The 23,359-nt window shown below is 49.8% G+C and overlaps 5 protein-coding genes across 5 annotated transcripts; 4 read left to right on the top strand and 1 right to left on the bottom strand.

Annotated features, from left to right (window-relative positions):
* The first annotated feature begins 1,755 nt into the window (after positions 1-1,755).
* On the top strand, positions 1,756-3,821 carry F5B22DRAFT_293521 (Tautomerase/MIF). The gene is made up of 2 exons (XM_047970442.1): positions 1,756-2,922; positions 3,001-3,821. Exons 1-2 carry the CDS (start codon positions 2,143-2,145, stop codon positions 3,232-3,234), a joined length of 1,014 nt encoding a protein of 337 aa, XP_047829076.1. The 5' UTR covers positions 1,756-2,142; the 3' UTR covers positions 3,235-3,821.
* A 2,093-nt stretch (positions 3,822-5,914) lies between these two features.
* Positions 5,915-8,027, top strand: F5B22DRAFT_657636 (Gtr1/RagA G protein conserved region-domain-containing protein). Its single transcript, XM_047980062.1, has 3 exons — positions 5,915-6,312; positions 6,366-6,467; positions 6,538-8,027. Exons 1-3 carry the CDS (start codon positions 6,086-6,088, stop codon positions 7,391-7,393), a joined length of 1,185 nt encoding a protein of 394 aa, XP_047829075.1. The 5' UTR covers positions 5,915-6,085; the 3' UTR covers positions 7,394-8,027.
* A 157-nt stretch (positions 8,028-8,184) lies between these two features.
* On the top strand, positions 8,185-9,719 carry F5B22DRAFT_637592 (PLC-like phosphodiesterase; the record flags this gene model as incomplete). Its single annotated transcript, XM_047977463.1, has 4 exons — positions 8,185-8,343; positions 8,392-8,965; positions 9,203-9,557; positions 9,614-9,719. 4 exons carry the CDS (start codon positions 8,185-8,187, stop codon positions 9,717-9,719), a joined length of 1,194 nt encoding a protein of 397 aa, XP_047829074.1.
* A 6,054-nt stretch (positions 9,720-15,773) lies between these two features.
* Positions 15,774-18,276, top strand: F5B22DRAFT_614209 (uncharacterized protein). The gene has a single exon (XM_047975453.1). The coding sequence runs from the start codon at positions 16,315-16,317 to the stop codon at positions 17,857-17,859; it is 1,545 nt and encodes a 514-aa protein (XP_047829073.1). The 5' UTR covers positions 15,774-16,314; the 3' UTR covers positions 17,860-18,276.
* Positions 18,277-19,436: 1,160 nt separating this feature from the next.
* On the bottom strand, positions 19,437-21,512 carry F5B22DRAFT_293204 (S-adenosyl-L-methionine-dependent methyltransferase). Its single transcript, XM_047970440.1, has 2 exons — positions 21,214-21,512; positions 19,437-21,152 (listed from the first exon to the last, which is right to left on the bottom strand). Exons 1-2 carry the CDS (start codon positions 21,418-21,420, stop codon positions 19,635-19,637), a joined length of 1,725 nt encoding a protein of 574 aa, XP_047829072.1. The 5' UTR covers positions 21,421-21,512; the 3' UTR covers positions 19,437-19,634.
* Positions 21,513-23,359: the final 1,847 nt, after the last annotated feature.

Raw genomic sequence — 23,359 nt, 5'->3', positions numbered from 1 at the left:
TGTGCCGGCCCCTAATTACTCATCTCAATGCTTGTTTTGCGGGTCGCACACTCGGTTCCGGGTGCGAGGGAATAGGGAGAGCAGGGGTTTCTCAAGGCATCCGCTCCACTTGCCTCATGTTGCCTGGACGGAGTGGGTTATTTATATGACTGCATCAAATGGAGAGCGTTAGGTAATACGAGGGTTCTAGGTGAAGGATGAACTATCCGAAGTAGTGCACGTACCTTGAAAAGATTACACCAGATTCTGTTCGATTCTCGATCATCAGTGGAATCTGGTCTCATGGTTGTGAGTTTGATTGAACTTAGGATGGTCAGTTCTAAGAGATATAATCGCCGTTCGCTTCGTTCCTTGGCCCGACGAATCTCAAAGTAGTAGAGCAAGCCCGGATGGACTCGGTGTTCTTTTGCAACTCTGCTGATACTCTCGGGCCGCCGAGAAGGAGGACGGAGAGCCGTGAAGATGAGTGGCGGCGACCTGATAAAGTAATGAGAACAACTCCGCTGGTGGTAAGTCGGCTGATTGGTTGTCTGGCTGCTTCGTGTGGGTGTAGGCTTAATATCAAGGGGTTCGAGCGACAGAGCTGCAGTGCCATCTGACGTAGGTACTGTAAGTAGAGGTACGACATTGTGCCACATCAGCTGTGCTGACGGATCGCGGCAGATACGTGCATAGAGGCTGCCTCAGCAAATTGTCATGTTTCCGGGTATACCTTCTTGGGGATGGAGTCAGTCGAGGAGAGTGGCCAGTCGAAAGCCTTATTGACCTGGCCGTATCTGCAAGTCTTTCCTGTTTCTTGTCTTGGTGTTGGCATCATTGTCGCAGTATTGAGACATATGCAGACGGGTGCGGCCTCAATACCACCTAGGTAAACAAGAATGGAAGCCTACTATCTGACTACCTCGTATCTCGATAACCTCACATACCTCGGCGACGCCCACCTACCTATTCGTCGCTGACAGATGCGGAGAGGTGGCGGATATGTCTATCATGGCTCAGTTGAGATGAGTGAGGGGAGATCCGGGCTGGCCTCTTTAAGCGAGGCAGACCAAGGCCAAAGCCCAACTTGGACGGCGTTGGCTTGCTGTTATTTTTATAGATGCGCCATGTCCTTCCTCTCCGGGTGCGCGCACACGCACATGCACCCGCACATGCGCACTTCCTTCTCGCCGTTTGCTGTTGCTTGCCCGGGGCTCAGCTTCAATCTACATGCGGCGAGATATCCATCTATATTGCCGTCCGTCATATCACCTACCTGGGCACCAACCCAGCGCGACGTGGTACAGCATTCAGATGGATGTCTTGCTGTGCTCAACACGCATGCACACATCCCACATCCAATACACCATGATCTAAAGCACAGGTGACAGTCCGGGTAAGCGAAGGTTTGCATCGCCGTGTAACACCCTTACTCCCGTCTGCACTCCTCAAAACGACTTTCAAAAGTACACGTCTAGTATAACACAAGCAAATGAGCCCCGGCGTTGACTGACTTGCCCATCCATCTCCCTGCCCGCCTTTCTCAGCCATATCGAAGTACCTGGCCTGCAACGGAGACAGCCAGAGAGATAGAAAGACCGAAGAAACGGCAGAAGAAGGAATGACGGACTAGAATCACCCGTATCTCATTGCACTCGTGCATTCGAGGCACCACAGTCTTGTTTCATCGTGAAAACCTTGTCCCACCTGGTCTTTCCACTTTCAACTTAACCAGCCACCACCTCATTCTATATCTCAGCAGAGCTGCTAGATAAATCATCATTTCTTCCCCGGAGGTAAGTTAGTTACCTCATTCACTGTTGGTTTGAGTAGCAAGAGGTGGCTACAGACAGGTGGCAAGGCAAACATCTTCTCATTTCTTACCCTCCCACCCAGGCGACCTCAAGCCGAAATCTTACTCCACGAGGATCTCTCAACAAGTATGATCCTCATATGAAAAAAAACCTAACGCCGTACTTTCTTCGCTCTACAATCTTACAATATACGGCCAACGTATTCCATCTTCTCGACGCAACAATAATACTTTTAGTACCTTGCTCCCTCTCAGAAACCCTGAAACAAACGGAAAGGCGCAGCTTGTCATCATCCTTCCCAGTCTGAAGCGCAAGTCGATAATTGTGTCCATACCTGTTCACAACGACCATGCTCGAGAATCCGCTTCGTAAGTCAGCGAAGAATTCTACATCGGCCGTGGCAGGTATGCGTCGCCCAGATTCGCCCGTCAGCAAACCGCCACGCATTGGTGCTTCGTTTGCTCAGAGGAAGGCGCTTCAACCACGACAACCAGATGTTGTCCTCGTCGAAGGCAACAACGTCATGCGTAGCATTGATCGCCCTCTCCCCGGTGACGTCGTCGGACGCCGTAAGACGCAACTCCACCCAGACGCAAGTAGGAAGAAAAGTGCCTATTTCGAAGCCGAGTTTGCCAGCCCTGGCCGGGTTCATGACCCAGCCAAGGCTCGCATCCTCAATGAAGCCATAGTCACTGCAGATATCAAGACAAACGTAATCATACGTGACGAATTTGCCTTCATCACAGATTTCGCCTACCTTCTATCCGACAGATACCAACGGCCTGTGTCCTCGATCGTCATCACCCTCCATCATGGTATCTGTATGATGTTTGGAGGCACCTTTGAGCCCGCGTGCACCTTGGCAATTCATGCGTTGCCAGGCTTGCTCCAGCCAGCAACGAACAGGCGGAATGCGGCACTGGTCCAGCGGCATCTTCACGAGACACTCAGTGTCTTATCCACGCGCTGCTACGTTCGATTTGAGGCTACGCCGGAAGAGAATATCGCTATTGGCGGCAAGACACTTGCAGCGGAGATTGAGGGTCTGTCTCGGGACGGCGCTGATCTGAAGGCCGGCGTGATTAGGAAGCCATCTAAATCCGGTCGAGCGATCATGAAGAGCGTCAAGGTAAGTCCTACGCAAGGGGAATGAATGCATGAGTGAGACAGAGGTTTTCAGAGAGGTCTCGAGCTAAATTGCACGCAGTCTCTAGGCAGCTTCAAGGCACACTCGATGATTGACCTTTCGGAGAAGGTACCAACCCCGCCACCAAGCAATTCGGGAGAAACGACACGCATAACGACGATCCCAGAGGTGCCACCGACACCACCAGATGACGAGAAGACAAGCCAGGTGGAAGAGAAGCCACGTAAGGAGGCACCGCGTCGCAAAAGTTTCCGGTTCCCATTGTTTGGGCCCAAGACTACACTCGACAAGTGAGAGACGCCAGACTGTCCGTACGATCAATCTAGTGACGGGTTCTCTGGCCCGTGGATTGAGTCGCGTCCTGGCTGCCGTCCCCGTTATCATTGGTTCGGAGATGCCATGGCGCACAGTGAATAAAGCCGATCTTAAGCGGCGGGTTTCTATGACCGCCTGGTGTGCCGAAACATCCTATATACCTATGCTGTAACATAGTTCGGGGTTTAAGTGTCACGCGTGCCCTCGCCGATCATATTGGAACCGTGCACCGCTGGTTGGTTGGGCCGCAGTGTTGACGTCGGAATCCCTACCATACGATTACTGTATACGGACCTAGGATGTCACCTGGTCAGTCCCTAGCAAGCTAGCAACTATCTACTTAAGCATCTATCTAGGCTATACACGTACTAAATATGGTGCTGAAGACATCATTGGCCACGCTGCCGGTCTAATTATTTGTTTCGTGCCGCTGGGTAGGGTAACAACGACGGACTTCTGCCCCCCTGGTAACGTTTTTATGGCTCAGGTGTGCCAGTGATTATGATATTGGTACCGAAGGTGAATTCTACTCAGTTAGGTCTTAGCTTGCTTGATAACGCGTGCACAAAGAAAGATTTCAACTTGAGGCGCTTAGGCAGATGACGGCTAGATATTGTAGTTAGGTATGTACCAGGTAAGCATAAGGTATTATCTACCAACTTGGCACTTGAAGAAGCAAGTAAGTAAACGGCCATACTAAGTGATGCTCACGATACCCTATTATTTATAGTAGATGTATAGCCTCGTCAAGCTGTATACGAAGTAATACCTAGGTAGGTAGGTATATATGTACTGTGCGGGGTGATGTAGCTGCTGTCAGCGCACGACTGACGGCTGGCGGGGCAGGGACTGGATGGAGGACCACCTAGGTACCTACTACTGTAGGTGCCTAAGTAGATTATGGTATGTACAGTAGGTAGATGCGCTTGCAGTAGGTGCATCCCCCCACTGCAGGTACCTACTTACTTACCTGATACCTACCCTACAGTACCAACTAAGTACCTGACCAACCCCCTCCTCCATCCAATACTCCACCTTTACCGCTGCTACACTACCAACTGCAAGTGTCAAGAAGCGCAACGGGCCTCTTCTTAAGCTTGCATGCTTCTCGACTGTCAAGCTCACCACGATCGTCAGTCTTCATTCCGCTTCCAACTGCGCGGTTCTGCGCGTGGCGTTCTCACGACGATTCTCTCGTCCAATCTCATCCCCGCACTTCCTTTTGCTCACCTGCCTCGCCTGTCAGACGTCCATCAGCGTCCATCCGCGTCCCATCCATTAGCGGAGATATTTCGGTCGCCGGACGAACCCGCCGTCACCCCCCATTCGTGACAGCCCGGAACGTCTCTGAGACACGGTCCATCTACGTACATGCTCGCCAGAGACATGTCCGTGTGCGGACGATAAGGCCAAGAAGATAGCCTATCGCCCGTCGACTAGAGACGGGTCCGTCGAGCATCACCAGTGTCATCCTTGTTGTTGGCCATCGTATTGGGCAGTCCTGCCAGTCCACCAAGCACACGACTTGTTGGCTCGCCCACCCGTTCCGCTGAACCAGTAGCAGCCGTCATAGCTCTAGCATCCTGTGGTACGACTGAAGGTGAGTCAGCTCAGCTGCTAGCAATGTTAGCATGCCGCTCCCACATGGTACTTACAGCGAGCTGACTCAGAGGTTATAGCGAACGAGAGATCAGGCATCACTGGCTGCTGGGTCACCGCTCTCTCGCCCTACTACGTATCTGCCTGAGGCCGGCCGGGTATCCTGACCATCTGATGCCGCGGTAGACAGGGGACCGTCGGGCTATCGCGTTTGCTGAGCCACCAAATCACACATCCGACCTTTTTGATTATCCTGGCGGGCCTGCCTTTCTGGTCGTCTCTGTCATTCCGGTCAATCATTGCGCAAGATGGAGGTGAGATCAGATGCTTTTTGTTTCCTCTCCTTCACTCCAACACCATCTTCCTTGTCGTGATATGCATCTCACTCTTGCTTCAAATTCACTTTATCCCATTCTACGCTGCCTCTCCCTCTTTGTCGTCAGCGTCGTCATGATCCGACATGCCTCGCCAACACATACATACACGCCATATATACCTCACCGCCTAGATTAAATGGCTCTTCATGGGCCCCCCCAAGCGTCTTCCTCTCCCTTAGCTTCTATGGAAAACAAGGCCCCATTCACCGCTGGCTGGCCTGTTTCCGCGAGTTGCTCCTCGCCCGTTATTATAACAATCCTGGCACAACCCAAGTATGCGACCCTCGCGGTAGTGGCCTCGGCCCAGTAATTGCAAGTCGAGTCCCTACTGGTGCCTGCCAACATCATTCTGTTTCGTCACCTGCTGGTTGTACGACCGTGAGATCAGCGTCAAAATCCGGATCAGCCCCCTTCCACGAATCCACGTCGGCGAAACTCCAATGTGAAACAAATCTCTGTGCTCATCCAAGAAGGCGATAACTGCACCAGCTATTTAATGTCGTTGCATCTGACTTGAAGCTGAATGCGCCATCCCGTCCTTGTCATATGTTACGCTCGCCTAACTACGTAGCGGAATAGGCGACTCGCAGCATCTTCTGTGAATCGCCCAGCCTACCAATACCTTATCTGGCTGACGAGGTACAAACAAAGAGGCACGGAACATTCCGATGAGGTGGTGATATCCGGAGAGAGAACAAGATCCGTGCTCTCCAAAGGCACCATGTATTGAGGACCTCTTTCTCGATTTTGGGATCACTTTGTTACTCTACAACTACTTTATACATTCAGCCGTTTAGACAAGCGTCTCAAGTACCATCTGCGCTCTGGATTTATTTTCAATTCTTGCGAGCAATATGACTTCTCGCCTTCGCGGACGACATGTCTCCTTTGGGCCCCAGGACAGTGAAGAAACGGCGCAAGCCGAGGACAGTGCTCCTACTCCAGCTCAAATGAATCTGACACGGTTATTTGAACAGAATCAGCAGAAGCAACAGAAGAATATGGCTGCTAAGGCGAATGAACATCCTCCCGATGCGCCGCCTAAGGGAAAGCCAAGGTTACTACTTATGGGACAGAGGCGGTATGATAATGGATCACTCATCTCATCCTGATCAGTTGGCTAACTCATAGCAGGAGCGGCAAGTCATCTATCTCGAGCGTTGTCTTTCACAAGCTCCCACCTAGCGAAACGCTATTCCTGGAATCCACAGCACGGATCCAGAAAGACCAACTGCCGTGAGTGCGCTCGATCAGAAAGACGTACGCATATAGCGCTTGGGCTAACTCGGTTTCTTCTTTATTATAGCTCGTTCATGGACTTTCAAGTTTGGGATTTCCCAGGCCAAATCGACATATTTGAAAACCCAACATTTGACATGGACGCCATGTTCGGAGAGATCGGAGCCCTGATCTGGGTCATCGATGCCCAGGATGATTACATGGAGGCCGTAGCACGCCTCAATGTGACCATATTGAACCTTCAGCAAACTTATCCTAACATCAAAATCGAGGTGTTCATTCATAAAGTAGATGGTCTATCGGACGACTATAAGTTGGATATTCAGAGGGACATTACCATACGGATTCAAGACGAGCTCTCGGACCATGGATTTGAGAATGCGCCCGTTACATTTCATCTGACAAGCATCTACAATCACAGTATATTCGAGGCATTCAGCAAGGTCATACAAAAACTCATACCGCGCCTCGGAATATTAGAGGCCATGCTGACCAATCTTTGCCGTACCTGTCGTTTCGAGAAAGCTTACCTTTTCGACGTGACATCCAAGATCTATATCGCAACGGATAGCGCACCAGCTGACATGACGAGTTACGAGATTTGCTCCGATTACATTGATGTCATAATAGACGTCACGGAGGTCTACGGTAGCTGGCCACGCTCGGAGAAGTACCGCGAGGCACTGGAGGCGCCACCTTGGAGTCAGAAGATTGAGGACCAGGTAGCATCGAACTGGGCGGAAAGCTGTATGGTGCTGAGTGACGGCAACAAGCCGATCATCTTGCGCGAGGTGGATAAATACCTAGCACTGGTGGCGATCATGAAGGAAGACAGCTACGACAAGATGCCATTGGTGAACATGAATGTGGAGGTCATTGTGCAAGGACTCAAGGAGTTCTTTGACATCACAAAGCCTAAATAAATGGCCGAGACGAACAAGGCTGCATGGGGGTTTGTCCTCGTCGCCGCCGCTGGCATCCTCGGAATTGCTGTTGTAGGACATATTGCAATTGGTATTGGCTTGACTGAAGGTTAATATGGCGGAATTAGGGCTTCGGCGTGCACTGCGGAAGAATGTGGCGTTCACAACCAAAATCATAGTCGGTATGACTTTGTATACTAGTAAAAATGGCAAATCGGTCGGGTTCGGCATTCTGGTCCTAGACTACCGGGACATTGAGGTTCCCGGAGAAGGGAAAAGGCTCAGGTGATTCAATCAGTGTCGGCTTGCCATCACTGGCATGCGCCACCAGTATCTCTACAGGTGTGCGTATCACAGAGTGGAAGGGTCATGGGTCGATGATTGGAATCTCTATCACAGCTATTGAGTGGTGGTGTAGAGGCAACGCAGCCGCAATGAAGAGACTCAGATATTAGGTAAAGAAATCTGAACAACATCGGCCGGATGAGGCTTTATAGACTTTGTGAAGGCGATGCGCAGAGGACCCAATCACAATACGTAATGGCGGGGCGTGGCAGAAGAAAGCAAGATATTCCATTTTTCTCCAGGTATTCTTAAGAGCTTTATACAAAATGGGGATTACTGACAGAACCCCTCACCAGCACCACAGTGCTATACTGTGTGCGTCGAAGTACATGCGGGTGCACCAAGAAATTCAAAAGTTCAATTGAGTTTCCTCACCTCAGGTCAAACATGAGTGGGCGGGTGAATTGAGTGCAGCGAAGAAAACTCATCCATAATAAAAACGTAAGATGCGCCTCCCACGCAGCAGCACATCCGTGCTCCTCGCCGCATCATGTCTCGTCGACGTCGTCGCGAGCACCGGCAGCACGGCGCTAGGCCAGCTCGCACTCGACAAGCTCCTGCAGGACGCCCGCGACGTATTCGGCAGCAGCAGTAATTTATCTTTAGTAGACCAAGAAAGTAGTGGAGGAGGAGGGGATTTTCCAATTCAGCAGAAGAAGCTCAACTACGGCCACGGCCACGGCTACGCATACAACAAGTACGCGCGCTGGATGGCCGGCATACCGGACGACACACCGCTCACGCAGCTCACGATCCCCGGGACCCACGACGCCGCGACGTGGAACTACACGCAGGGTGTGCAGGACGCCCTCGTCTCGTCCACGCGGGACTGCGAGTCCTTCGTCGCGCCGCGGGCCGCGCGCGCGTATCGATGCCAGACGCAGTCCATCCTCGCGAGCCTGGAGTCCGGGATCCGGTTCTTCGACCTGCGGTTCGCGCTCGACGGCGCGGACTCGAAGCTCGTGTTCTGGCACGGCCCCGCGCTGCTCTCTGCGCGCGCGGGCGTGGACGACGTGCTGTTTGGGTTCTACAGCTGGTTGGATGACCATCCCGGGGAATTCGTGCTGTTGAGCTTCCAGTATGAGGCTGGCACGAGGGTCAATGCTACTAGCGATGAGCGCGTGCAGAGATTGATGTTCGAGGCGCTTACGGATGAGGGCGCCGAGCGGTATGTGGATCGGAGACGGGGGGCGCTGGGGACGTTGGGGGAGGTTAGGGGGAAGATTGGTGAGTACCTATGGCGATTCCTCTCTCTCTTTCCTCTTGTTTTCTTTCTATTTTGTGTCTACGACGTTTCCTGTGTTTTTTCATGAGCAGAGAGCATGGATGAATCTGTGGAAGGAATAAAGGCTCTACCAGACTTGAGTCTTATTCAGAAGTCTTCCGTGCTTCTCCCTGGTGTACCTCCCTTCCACATCGCAGGCAATTCAATTATCTACTTACACGAAAGGGAAACAAATGCAGTGCTATTCCGACGCTTCGACCTAGACAAACTCCCGCCGGAATACGAGGCCGCCATGCCAGGCCTGCATATGTCCCCCGGAAAGTGGACCGATAACTCCCGCGGTTTCGAGCTCGTCTATAACGAGACGACTACTAGCACTACGGATACCGGCACGGCCTTCATCGAAGACTTTTACCATCCGGACAACGCCACCTCGATAGCGGAGAACATCGACGCCAAGTTCGACGCCGTGGACAAGCACCTCCGGCAGGCGGCCGCGCGGGAACAGGGGCGGGATAGCCTCTTCGTGACGTTCACCTCCGGCACCCACGTCGAGGTCGACCCGCCCGTGTATCCCGAGACCATGGCCCTCGGGTCCAGGGCGGATTGGGCGATATGGGTCCGCCCGCTGTGGTGGGTGTGAATGAGAGGTTGAAGACGTTGCTGCGGGAATTGAAGGAGGAGAGGCTGGGCGTTGTTGTTATGGATTTCTTTGAGGACCCGGAGGGTTTGATTGATCTTCTTCTTGATTTCTAATGTGAATGTTTGAGCTGAGATGGCGTTTCCTATCTTTGGGTCTGCTTGGGGCGGTCAGGATAAATACCTATATACCAATGGGCATTTTCACTACTTCGTTGCTGGGTGGTCCTTCGATTTGGAGGGTTCGATCTAAGAATTTCCTATTCTAAATATCTTATATGTGACATTGTAGAAATGTAGATTTTCCCATGGATAGGTGTGGTCATTGATCTGGCGTATTTCTTTAGTTGCAGGTACCGTCTCATGGTTGAATGGGCGCATGTCAAACTCACTTTTAACTAAAGATTACGTCGTACCGGTTACTTTATACATCAAAGCTAGGGAATCCAGGAGCCACAGTTATGTGTAAACAGTTAGTACATATTTGTCTGTTAAGATCGACCCAGGCCAAACGCCGGGGTGACTTGTGCTGGGTTTCATTCGATGTGTTGTTGGTTCATAGAACCTTGCGTACGAACAACCCACTACAACAGCAAAGTGATCCGTACCAAACCACTCCGGTATCCGATGATAACTTGAGAATCAATCAAAACATCATCGCTCTGAGATTGTCCGTCAACTTTTCCCATGAACGAGCCGTGAAAGTAAGAGGTCCTTACCTATCCTGGCCTCGGATATGAGGGGGACAGTCCGGCTGGCTGAGACAAGACTACCAACGCCTCAATTGCGCCGTTGAATCACCTCGTGTTCAGCCATGATTAGCCACGATCAAAAGAAAAGAAAAAGGTAAAGCCTCCAAGCTACGAAAAATAGCGAGTTGCGGTAATTTACACGTAGTTAAATTAACTATTAGCCACGCCAGATATATTCACGATGGCTTTTTTTTGTCATACCTATGTTATGAGGGGGGCCGTCATTAATATCACATGCGAATCAACAATCTGACAATTTTTCAGGTTGGCTGCATTTTCTCCTCACTTAGTGGCCTAGATGGCGTGATACATACTTAATGATATACGAGAATGATTTGAATTGTCTCTCTTCGAGAAAGCCCTGCGTACCTATGTAGTTACCGACCTTCACTCCCACTGGGCAAAAGCCTCATCCAACTACCTACCGTTTCGAAATGACACTAGCCTTTATGATATCTCCGTCATGTTCGCTCGCTTCAGCAGCCTTGTCTACCTGCTTGTCCTCAACGCCATGGATGGTCGCCGGTAATCGGGGGTGTTTTTTGTCGACGAGGGACTACCTACTTACCTACCTAATTTCGTAAAGCGAACCAGCAAGAAAGCAAGGAAACAAACAGATCGCCGTTTCCCTTTCCTTTCCTTTCTTTCTTTCTTTCTGCCACCGGGATGATACGTTACCTCCCGTTGACAGCGTAAACAGAACAACAGGTTTCTTCACACATGTCTACCACATACTCATCACGAACTGGTAGTGTACGACAATTTGCCAATTCTTATCAAGCCAGGGATCTCGCCAAGGGGGGTTCAACAACTACCGTAACATACATATATGTATGCGCGCCGCGCCGCTCCGCGGGTGCAGAACAAGTCGTTCCTGTTTCAACGGGGATTGGGAAATGTGACCCTTTTTTTTCTCCCGAATTGAAAGGGGTGATACCTACTGTAGTAACGAGAAATTAAAACAAGGATAGATGCGTGGAAGCCGATTGGGTGTGGGAGGGGGGTTTGTCACGTAGGACTACGGCACGTTACTGAGCGTGAGATGAGGTAGGAGCAGATAGGAGGTTACTGCTGAGGGTGGCCGGGGGAGAGGGGGGGAACCTCGATGACGTTGTGGCGTAGGCGGGCATTACTGCGATGGGCTGGATAACATTGCTGGCGGAAAGCCGTTTCTGTGTTAGGTATGCGTATGATGTGATTGATGCCTTGGTTTTCGATGTCTAGAGTAACGAAACAAAACAATACGACGAGAAACTTGGCAATATGGTCGGATGTGAACCTGGATAAACCAGAGTTGAATACCAAAACTACCTCCATATTGGAAATTCCCGCGGCCGGGTTTTACAGCGCCCTAGTGTAAGTCAACAGGCGCATCGCCAGCCAGCCAGCCAAACCCCTATCTATCTACATATGGTAGTACCTACGTTGGTAAGTTAGACCTACAGCTACGACGGTCCTGCTGGAGCTGAAAGAAAAATTTGTTGATTGGCGAAGAGCTGTGAGCGCCGCATCAGCAGCCGCGCGCAAAGAAAAAAAAAATAGTGGAAAATGCCCTACTAGCTAGGTACTTAGGGGAAGAACTACCTACATACCTACCTAACACAAAAGATCGACCAGGTCGGACTCACACAGCGTGATGAAGTCTACGGACAAGTAAGACATGCAGGAGACGAACGAACGAAGGTTGGGAGCCCGGTTTTTCGAGGTCCAAGGACCTGGTTCGTATCTCGCCCCCTTCCCCTCTCTCTTCGTGCACAGTCCCATCTGTCCGCATCCTTTTATCAAAAGTAGGTAGCTAACCTTAGTATGCTGTGGCATGTTGGTCGAGTTTATAATGCGCATCCGGCGTGATACAAACACGCGGTTGTGGTATGTGTTCCGTGGCGCAGCATACCGTGCGGGGGAAGCGCTTTCGCCGGTTATATTTCCATAGGTACTACAGCCTTCTTTCCTATCGGATACATACCTACGAAGTAAGTCTGTGGTGTGTTACTTAGTTACTATGTAAGTAGACATGAGTTGAGGAGGCGACTGGTAGATACCCGGAGGTTGGTTCAGTATAATGTTAGCGTGCTGTAGTGTAGTTGGTGTGAACGTCCCATCGAGATTTGGATATGTAAGCACTCTACTTTCACTCATACAGTAGGTAGTGTACCCTACAGTCGGACTCATTTGCGGGACAATACATGGTAATCCCAGTTACCAGTTTTGCGTGTCCACTTGGCATGTTGCTTTAAATTGATCAATGAACATTTGCCCCAGTTGTCAAGATGAAGGACCGGGAAGAGCCTGCATGGGGGGAAGGTTGAAAATGAACGAGCCTCGAGAAAAGTGTTCATCCTGCAACAACAGCCGAGGTACACTTTGCTGCTACCTAGTTATATTCCTATTCCTATTCCCATTCACAATCATAATCACGGTTCATGTTACCTATGTAGGTTTGGTTGCGAGATATCTGGTTCGGTGTCACGAAAGAGAGAGAGAGAGGGAGTGTTTGAAGTTGAATATCCTACCAGTACCTACGCTCTGGACACTTGGCCCACTATCAAATGCGCGTCAACGGCCGATTCAAAAAGCCATTTCTATCTGTAGATGACAGCACGCTAAATCGCAAAAATCTAGGTACCTATTTAATCTAGATCTCAGTACACGTAACTCACTCTCCTCTCTAACATGACTAGTGTACATAGTAAGTGATGGCTACAGCACTACTTTACACGTACACGTGTTGCGTGCTGTGTACCCTAGACTAGCGTGCACAAATAGTACGTTTCGGAATGTTTCCCAGCTCTGCCCAGCCAAGCCTTAGCAGATCCTACCTCTTCAGGGGCAAAAAGATCTTCCAGCCATTCCAAGATTTTTTTCCCCCTTTCCAACGTTTATTCTTTCGTGGGTGGCGCACAAAGAGTTGCGCAAGGATGCTAACACCGGCGGCCTTTGACGGCGCGGGCGATTCGCTCTACTTACACTAGACTAGGTAACTGCTGTACCTAACTAACTAACTGTAGTTTATAGGTAGTATCCAGTGATAGTCGGACCTGGCCCGATCGATCGCCCCCCGTTCCAGTGATCAGCGCTGCAGGCAGTTGGAAACGATGCCAATGATGGTGGAAAATGTGAAAAAAAGTTGGTGCATTTATTGGGGTCACTTCGATCATGACTTGTTACTTGGTAAGTAGGTTGTAAAAAAAAAAAAAACGCCAGAGATATCAGGCTCGTGAGGAGACTGCAGTGTAACTTTACCGTAGTATCTTGGGAAAGAGGACGCGGACTTTGCAGACTGACCAGCAAGCACACAGTAATGCTTACAAACTGAAAATGTGTGTGTGTGTGTAGTTGGGTGGGGACTTACATGATGTGTCTGATATTTTTTTCCCCCTTCCTTGTTCAATTTTTTTTCTTTCCGTCTCTCGTGGGTATTGTGGCTTACCTATAGCCCATAGGCCAGACATTACTGCAGTACCTAGTGCTGCAACTGGTTATCATGAGAAAGGAGGTTGACGTGTTGGTGATTGGTAGAACTTGCTGACGATGCTGCATGGTGAGCTGGAGGAGTGGCTGACCTCTCTTGGCCCACGCTACAGCCACGCTGATATACTATTTAACAGGTAGCTTGTAGATACCCAGGATAGACCCAGGATGCACGCTGTGAGGAACGGTTATATGAGGCTCAATTAAGCTTCCACTTGTGTACACCTCATATTGCTAGTAGTAGTAGTAATGTAGTATTAACCGTTTGTCCACATGTGATTTGCATGAATTACCTACAATTACGGAGGATGTCGTAGAAACAAAGGCGAAGATCAATGATTCTAATTCTATCAGTGGGGTACACACTAACGATCATCTCAGGGGTTATGGTCAGGGTACTTAGCACTGTCATGACTATCGACAGGGATATCGTACCCGTACTGCCCGTACCTTGCGTCCAGCTGTCCGCTTTGGCTGCATTGCACTTAAGTAAGTAAAAGTAGGGGTGATGTAGCGTACCTTGCAGCTTTTTTGTTCATTTTGGCGCCGGGTTGAACTGGCCGGGGCCCAGGGCAACAGATGGCCTTGATTGGTTGGACACATTGACATCTGTTTCAAATGGCGAAATAGAAGGTAAAATAGTTTACCCACGTGTACCTTCCAAGGCTCCCTGTTGTTGGCATCTATCCAGCGGCTTATCGCAACACGTCGTCTACCAATATACTTACTCTCACATGTGACTTCAAATGCCTAACTGTGTAGTCTAAATCGGCAGACTCTTACTGTATGTTAAGTGAGTAAGTACTACCTAATATGTACTTATGTAAGGAGGATTTAATGGTAACAATGTCCGTGGTAGTGGAAAGTTCTAGCGGCGGCTACTTGCTAGACTAAGGAGGTGCCATGGACGCGTACCTGTATTTAGTGAATTGGTGATCCTCCCGCCTGGAATGGGCTCGCCAATCCACCGAGCTAGAAAAGAATCTGGTAGGTCGCGTAAGCCCGCTGTCTCAGATTACGCCACATACCCACACCTCCGCCATCGACTCCTATTGACCCCAAGTCATATTGTGTGTGTGTTCATCATCATGTTCATGAGTTCTCTATTCATCCTTGTTGGTTCTGGTTGGTGTAGCATTGCCCGGTTGCCAGTTTGCCAGTAACTGTGGTAATGGCATACGTGCCTACACTTGGCTCTTGTGCCCTGATTTCTCGCAACCGGCTTTGTCAGGTGCTCCAGTGACGGTGACACGGTGACAGCAAAGAGAGGTTGGCAACTTGATTTTCACTTGTGTCGATGCAAGCTTTCTTGCTGTGTAATGCTCGCTCGCGGTCATCATGCGGTGAGGTCTAACTCCGTGCTTAAGTAGGTAGTGTGGTGTGAATTTGGGGTACTTCCCTGCTGTTCGTCCAATCCCACGCACAATCGCCAGCTAACCATCTGCCCACCTTTTTTCTCTCCACCTCCCTCTCTCTTTTCAAGCACACGAGACCGGAACAGGTAGTCGTCAAATCCTCAAAATGGAGGCTGATGTGAAGACAGAAGCAAGAAATCAAGACAATCAAGGACACAGGGTGGTACTTCTCTCGCCCTTGCATATCGCCCTCCATACCTATCTGTCCATGCTACCTACATATGTACTAAGTAGTAACACGTAATCAAGTACTGTGCCGACCTCCTCCAATGCAGGCAAGTCAACAGATTCCAGGGGCTGTCCTGGCTTTTGTGCCTGACAGCACTATCCGCCAAAGTCCCATCGTGGCTTGCGTGAGCGGCGCTTCTGCCCTGCCAGGTGGAGCGCAAATCCGGCTTACGGGCCCCGGTCACATTCTCGATCCCAACCAGATGGCCCATCGACCCCTGCTCGACCCCATCCGCCCCTGCTAATGTAAGTACCTTGTCTGCTCAGTGAGGTCTAGTCTATGGCGTCTATAAAGGTACCTGGGTTCTTAGCAGGGGCAGAGGGAGGGGGTGGGATGTGACCAGGCACTACCTAGCCTTAGCAGACCTTGGTATATTACTTCGTTCGTGTTCCCAGCCTCAGGACCCTGCCTTCCCTTTCTTCTCCCTCCATCTCATCTCCCTCGTGAAGATTCGTTGTGTGTTAGGCGCGTTGCCTTTTACAATCCTTTCTCTGTTCAATCTTTCCGTGCTCTGCCGGCTCAGCCCTCCATTCATTCAACCTCAAAACATTCTTTGTTTGGTCCATTCATTATAGTGGCGAGCCACTTTCCCTGACAAGTCCTCCAGACTCTGAATTCATATCCAGCCATCTTTTGCCATTACATAGTTTGGCCTTTTCTGTCAGGACATTTTCCATTCCTCAGCGCTGCTCCGGTATCAGCTTTTACACGAGAACAACCCAACCCTTCCATTCTTTGGAGACCATTGCTTAACATCTGCCTCTTCGGCACATTCTTCCAACAAGGTCTTCCTTAAACGCAAACACCAACAAACACTAACCACAAGACGTGGAGAAAGAAAAAAAATGAGATTCACTACCGCTACTGCATTGGCCACCTTGGCTACCCTGTCTTCGGCTGCCAAAAGCGGGCGTACTTTTGCTGTTCTTCGATTCGATGGCGATGGCTTCTTGACCGAGGGACCCATGGATCCCGTCGTCAGCCCCGGTATTCAGTCCAGCCACTACCACAGCATTATGGGAGGAAGCAACTTTGGTGCCACTGTCGAGGGAAACCAGCTGTTGGACTCTGATTGCACTACTGCTAAGATCAAGAACGATAAGAGCAACTACTGGGTTCCTGCCCTCTTCTTCCAGGACCCCAAAAACGGTACCTTCCAAAAGGTTCCTCTATTCTACATGAACGTGTACTACTTTTTTGAGGCAACCGATGACGAGATCGTGGCTTTCCCCCCTGGTCTGAAGATGTTGGTCGGTGACGCGAACACGAGAGCGGCCCCCAAGTCTGGTGGCGCCCTGAATCTTGATCCCGATAATGGCGTGCCCATCAACCCTGTGCAATGGACGTGCCCCAGGTCAAGCTACAACCCCGCTTCATACCCCGTCAACTCGGACGGATCTACTGCTGGCATGGTTGATCCTAACAACAAGGGCTCTGGTGCCGGTTTCCCTCTGTACCCTTGCGATGGCTACGCCTCGCCTCTCCGTCAAGATATTCACTTCCCCTCGTGCTACAACGAAACCGCCGGTTTGGATAACCACAAGGGAAACATGCTGTGGCCTCACAATGAGGGTTTCAAGCAGAACTGCCCTGCTGGTACCAAACACGTCCCCCACATGTTCATCGAGGTCTACTGGAACACTCCTCTCTTCGATGACCTCTGGACCCCTGATGGAAAGAACCAGCCTTTCGTTCTCTCCAACGGTGATGCTACAGGCTACAGTTCTCACGCTGACTTCATTGCTGGATGGGAGACGAACACTCTGCAAACCATCATCGACACTTGCGATGCCGGTGACGCTGGTATGGACCAGTGCCCTCAGATCCCCGGTGGTCTTAACGACAACAAGAACTGCAAGATCAAGCCCAACTTCGGTAACATCTTGAACGCTGGCCAAGTCCTCACCGATCTTCCTGTAGTTGGTAAAGTCGTTACTGGTTGGGGTAAGGGAGGCGTCAGCGGTGGCTCTGTCGATCCCCCTACTGCCTCTAAGGCTTCATCCTCTCAAGCCGCCGACGCTACCCCTGTATCCTCTAGCCCTGCCGAGACTGAGGCTGCTAGCACTGCCACTTACAAGGAACACGAGGCTTCGTCTACTGTTGAGGCCGAAGCTACGAAGAGTGCTCCTGGCGGCGCTTTCATCGAGTCTTCAAGCACCTCAGTGGCTGCCGTTGAAACCCCCGCTACCACGCCCGCCGCTACGCCCGCCGCTGACACCGACACACCCGGCAGCTACCCCGAAATCAAGACCATCTGGGATATCGTCACCGTCACACTGACCACCACTGTTCCCGCGCCCGAGCCTACACAGGGCTTACACCGACGTGCGCCCAAGCACTCGCACGGTCACGCTGCCCGACATCTCGGCAGCTTCGCCGCTCGCCGCTAAGTCTAGGAGGATTATTTCTTCCAGCTTTACTTTGTGAGAAATATTCTCTCATCTTCGTGTATACAAAGGGTTTATAGGGAAAGGGAAATAGCAAAGTTTTTCCCTAGGTTTTTTCATTTTCAAAGACGGCGCACAAATTTTACGAAGGCTTACGAAACAGATACACCTGCAACAAGATAAAAGTGTGCATACGTTAGCGAAAGGGGAAATTTGCTTGAGGTATTCTTAACCACTTGGAATTTTTTGCGGGGTTTTGCGTTGTGAAAGTGGATTGATTGATTAGTTGAGCGTTTGGGTATAGCAAGGAGAGAAGGCAGGGTAGGGCAGGGAGGCAAGTGATTGTCTTCGATTCGCTTCGTTTGTATATTCTTTGATTCGATCTATGGGCTCTGAATACAAGGCCTATGTTCATGGTATATGACTTCTTGCTTTTGGTGAGATTATGTGATGCTCCGTTCCATGTACACTGAAGTTGTAAGTGTCTAAGATTGATGTGTTTGTTATCTGGTGCAAAATTGTTTTTGCTCATGAAAATCTAGTAAAGAACATGGCATATTAGTAGCGGATAGGTAATATTGGTATTCTATTCTATTGTTGGCTATGTGTCACATGTAGAAGAATATTCTAATAAGATTCTCTCCCTCTTCATATCATTTCGATATGAGCGTTAGTATGTATGTATGTATGTATACCATGTCATCCGCATACATCATCAAATACCCTATAAAGAACATCAATAAAATTAGAAAGACTTGTGGACGAAAGTAAATAAGTAATTTAATTAATTAATTTCATCATTTTCTTTGTTCATGATCTAGATATCTATATGAGTGAGTGAAATACACCTAAGGAGGTAGATAGGTAGGTAAGTAGGTATTTACTCCTTTATCGTTATTATGTAAAACCAGCCGCTATATATATATATATATATACACATGTATATACATATCTACCTATATACCTACCTACCTACCTACCTACCTTTAAATGTCACGGGCTGCTTAATTAGTTATTCAGCAGGGGCGTTTAGGAGGATCCTTCGGGATCATCGGGTCTATAAACATACAATGAAAAGACCTACAGCGATGCGCTTCTTTCTTCTTCTATGGCTTCATCGTTTTCGCAGTGCTTGATAGATATGATAAATTCTCATAGAGAGAAAGTGTGGTGTAGATAGACTCTGGGGATTTCGTCTCTTTAGGTGTGTGATGAATGACTTACACTAATATACAGCGAGTGTGCTATTATCTACTTTATTGCAAAGACTTTGCTTGCCACTATCTATCGACTCCCTTCAACTATGTCGAATCATACCTACCCACTCGAACGAAAATAAGCAGGGAGATGGGACATTCTAGAACTAGGTATCCTCTGCTCTCCCAATCTCTACTACCTAACTACTCATCTTCACAGGTTTTATACGCTTCGCATGTCAGGCGTATATATGAATACTCATTACTACCAGATCGTTCTGGGACATCGCTCGGCAACACTAGCTAAGTAGGTATCTATCGAGTCCTTTACTTACTTACTCGCTGCGTAACTCATACCCACTCGAACGAAATGACGAAGGAGATGGACGATCTAGCACTATCCTCTGCTACCTATTTTCACAGGGTTCATACAGGACTGTGAGCCTTGGAGTTTAGGGGAATATATGGATACTACTGGGTCTTCTCTCAAGGCGTCAGTAGTGGTATTTGTATGTGCGTAGGGTATGTAAGTAGATAGATAGCCAGCTAGATAATTAACCTAGATCGCTACGCGCAGAATATTTAATCAGCAAAGCCGCCCCATTCATCATCATCACCATCATTTTCTCCATCGGGTTCGCCGGCGTCGCTTTCGGTTTCGCTAGCCCCTAAGCCATTCTGTGCGGTGACATGTGGTATCCCCGAGCCTCGAAGCTTCTTCTTCGCCCCTTTGACCTCGGGGGTATTCCCATTCGTTGTATCTCCAGCATCTCTCACAAACCCAGCGACGAAGAACCCCATGACGCCCCTCCCGTCATCTTTATACGAGCGGATGCACGCCTCGGCGACCTCTTCGTCTCCGCGACTGGCCTCGAGGGATCCGCGGACAGGCCAGCTCCGCATGCCTTCCACCTGCGTATCCCGCTTCATGATCCGCCAGCCCCGTTCCAGCGCGATATCGGACTGTAGCGCCTTCAGCACGACGTGCTCGTTCTCTTCGGCGTGGACGGAGCACGTGGAATACGTTACGCGTCGGGCCGCGGGGAATGAAAACGCGTGCAGGAGGAGAGTCAGCTGGAACGACGAGAGCGCTTCGAGGCGGGCTTTCATCTCTTTCTCGGAAGACACCACCAGTTCCTGTCCGTCGTCGTCGACAAGGATCTGCTTCTGTTTCTGCCGCCGGTCTTCTTGGGTATCATCATTTTCTTCTTCTCGCTTCCGCTTGCCGTTCTTGTTCTTCGTTGGTGCTGTTTGCTTTTGTTTCGCGCCTGGTTGCTGCTCGGGAAGATGGATCGTCGGCATGGTGTCTCTGCCGACGATCCCGCTGCCGGAACAGCTGGGGTCTAAGAGTAGAGCGCCGACGTTTTTGTACGCGGGCGCATCGGGATCGACTTTTAGAAAATCTTGTCCCGGGCTCATCTTCGTGATTTCCTGCGCACCTGCTAGGTGCACCATTTTGTCTAGCGTGCGCGCGCGGTGCTGGTCTTTCTCAAAGGCGTACACCTTCCGCGGACGTTTTTCATGCGCGGAAATCCGCGACTTCACGATGGCCGCGACATGGGTCGTCTTGTTCCCCGGGGCCGAGCACGAGTCAATGACATCCCCATCTTCGGGCCGCGGGTCTAGTAGGTATGCTGGGAAGCACGAGGCTTTGTCCTGCAGGATGATGGCGCCCGAAGTGTAAGCGTGCGTCTTGGTGATTTCGAAGGTGGGCGAGAGAGCCAATAGGTTCGGCACATGCTCGTCAACGTAGAGCAACTTCCCTGTCGTCGAAGCGGCGATGACGTCTCTCACGCTCGAAACCCGTGTGAAATCCTTGAATGTCGTGTCCAGCTGCTCTTGCAACGTCGCTTTCAAGGTGTTCACCCTGACCCAGCGAGGATATAGCCCAGCTTCGCCGAGCGACTCGATAGTGACTAGCTCGCGCAGCGCGTCAATAGACGCTGCTTTCCTCCGTAGCCGGGCCCGCGTTAACTCTGATGTCAGGCGAGCCTTGTGACGCTCCACGGCCGCTCTCAAGCCATGTGAGGCGGGAAGCGCGATACCCTTCCGCGACAAGAGGAAATCGTGGACAAGTAGGAGGGCAAGTATAGGCGTAAGCTATGAAAGAACTGGTGAGATTTCATTTACACTCCGTATATTTGGATTTGAACATACATACCTTGCGCTCATGACGGAGCAGCTCCGAGTTGTCTATAATCTCCTTTAGCACGGCGCTCCATTTGCAGGTTTCCGAGGCCAGGGCGTAGATCTGTTGCGGAGGCGATTTCAGTTGCTGTTTGCTCTTGTTACTGAACAGACGGGATTTCAGACTGCCGCTCGAGGCTGGCGCCGACAGAATGTCAGCTGTCTCGTGATAGAGAGACATGGGCGAGGTGAGGATACAGGTACATAATCAAACCAGCATCGTCATGTGATTATGATGAGATTGGATTGCATTATGCAATCGAGCTATGTACTAGATAGATATTTTCCTGCTACCGGAGTAGTAATTTGTCCCTATCTGCATTATTGGCGCCAGGCAAAGTTGCGATACTTGGTATATTTTTCTCTTATTCAACATCTCGACCTTGAATTTGGCGATAAGATAAGGGACCCTGATACAGTAAATAATAATCATTGACACTGTATTTTAGACTGTAACTTTGTCTAAATTTACTTACCGAGCAGGCCAGAGACTCGATGACATCATCATAGCACCTTACTAAGTAGATAGGTAGGTACATAGGGCAGAATAGGGTTCTGGACACCTAAGGGATCTACCTACTGTAGGTATCGTCGCTCGGGGGTTCATCTCATCATCTGACTCGTCGATAGAAAGCACTACATCCAAGTGTAAATGAATTACTAGTAGGTAAACTCTTGACGGCAGTTAGCAAGCTGGGACAGTTAGCTTGCGATGAATCTAATGCAAGTAGGGCAACCAAAGCGTTAGCGACCTTCCCTTACCAGTTACTTATTCCCTTTAGCTCGCACACTGATTTCTACCGAGAAGACGTGCCTGAGCACGAAGAGCAGTTACTGATTCCTGTTGAGCGAATGGTACCATACGTCCTGACATCTGCAGTTCAACATCGACTACGCGTACAAGTACAGTAGTCGAATATGTAGGTTCTTCGGGAATTTACGATAAAGGACTGTGCAGGTTGCATCCTTAGCACCGAAGATGCACATTGAGTTAACTCTCAAACGGGTCGGCTCGACGATCCCGTCACCTGTCAGAGCTGCTGCTTGTTAAAATTTTCATATAAAGAAAAGAAAAAAAAAACGTTCTAATTAAGTAGAAGCCGTGCCCAGGGTCGGGGATAGGATGTACTACTACTCGGTAGGTAGTATGTATTAAGACAGATCCTAACCTTCGATTTGGGAATTCTATCTCTTGTGCTAGTAAAACCAAATTTTAGGCCCTTGCAGTGCACGCGAAGATACTAGGTATCTAACCTTAGGTAGCTAGCCATACTACAAACGTGTAAGCTTAAATCTATACTTGTACTGAACGAACTCTGATTCGCCAAGTATGAATTCGGAAGCCGCCTAAAGCGACTGACTAAGTAGCCAACCCGACGGTTTTTCTTCATTATCAAAGAATGTCGTTGATTCTCCGACACCACGACCAACTTGAGCTCCTCTCTAGAGAAGATTCCATATTCCATGGATGCGTAGGTTGACGAGGCTTGCTGCCGAGTCCCGGCTTCCGAGTGGACACACCGGAGTTACCGAAGAGTTGCTCAAGATTGGGCTGCATGAAGCGGCGCGAGAGGCAGCCCGTTGCGCGTCCCGGTTATTCGTTCTTGGCATAGTCTCTCCACGTGCCGCTTTTCCGGGATGCCATAGAGATTACCTTACTTACAAGGCTACACACTGGAGATGCTTCATTTTCTCCGCTTTGGGTGATGGATGGGATAAGCGTCTGAGCCATCAGGTCACCTAGATATACGAGCAAAATTCGTGAATATGGTGCATATGCTTACATACACACTTACTTATCGAAGGCACATATTGTCTAGGTAGGTGCCTGACAACTTTTGAAACTCAAAGTGCTACGGCCACACCAGCCAATTATCTACCAAGTAAGTGCACAGACATATGTATAACATGCTAAGTAGATATGCAAGGCCAACTTTCCTGACACTGACGTCTACATATATGTTTGGGTAGGTCTGTATGAAGCATAGCACCTGGAGACTTGACCGAGCCTGGTATCTTCCGAACTTGAATCACCCCAGGTCCCACTAGGTCAGGTGGAATAGCAAGGGGCCTGAAACCACGAGCCCCTTCATCTAGAAGTCTCTTTGTCCATACCTACA

This window comes from Xylaria bambusicola (assembly GCF_022495145.1).
Source record: "Xylaria bambusicola strain CBS 139988 unplaced genomic scaffold F5B22scaffold_33, whole genome shotgun sequence".
NCBI classification, from domain to species: Eukaryota; Fungi; Ascomycota; class Sordariomycetes; order Xylariales; family Xylariaceae; genus Xylaria; species Xylaria bambusicola.
This window is presented reverse-complemented; position numbering and strand designations above follow the sequence as displayed.

Excerpts from the sequence above, each read along its gene's own strand:
- F5B22DRAFT_293521 (XM_047970442.1), top strand. The coding sequence starts at position 2,143 with ATGCTCGAGAATCCGCTTCGTAAGTCAGCGAAGAATTCTACATCGGCC. Across the intron at positions 2,923-3,000 it reads CGATCATGAAGAGCGTCAAG|TCTCTAGGCAGCTTCAAGGC; the intron begins GTAAGTCCTACG and ends AATTGCACGCAG.
- F5B22DRAFT_657636 (XM_047980062.1), top strand. The coding sequence starts at position 6,086 with ATGACTTCTCGCCTTCGCGGACGACATGTCTCCTTTGGGCCCCAGGAC. Across the intron at positions 6,313-6,365 it reads CTACTTATGGGACAGAGGCG|GAGCGGCAAGTCATCTATCT; the intron begins GTATGATAATGG and ends AACTCATAGCAG. Across the intron at positions 6,468-6,537 it reads ATCCAGAAAGACCAACTGCC|CTCGTTCATGGACTTTCAAG; the intron begins GTGAGTGCGCTC and ends TCTTTATTATAG.
- F5B22DRAFT_614209 (XM_047975453.1), top strand. The coding sequence starts at position 16,315 with ATGAGATTCACTACCGCTACTGCATTGGCCACCTTGGCTACCCTGTCT.
- F5B22DRAFT_293204 (XM_047970440.1), bottom strand. The coding sequence starts at position 21,420 with ATGTCTCTCTATCACGAGACAGCTGACATTCTGTCGGCGCCAGCCTCG. Across the intron at positions 21,153-21,213 it reads TGCTCCGTCATGAGCGCAAG|CTTACGCCTATACTTGCCCT; the intron begins GTATGTATGTTC and ends GTTCTTTCATAG.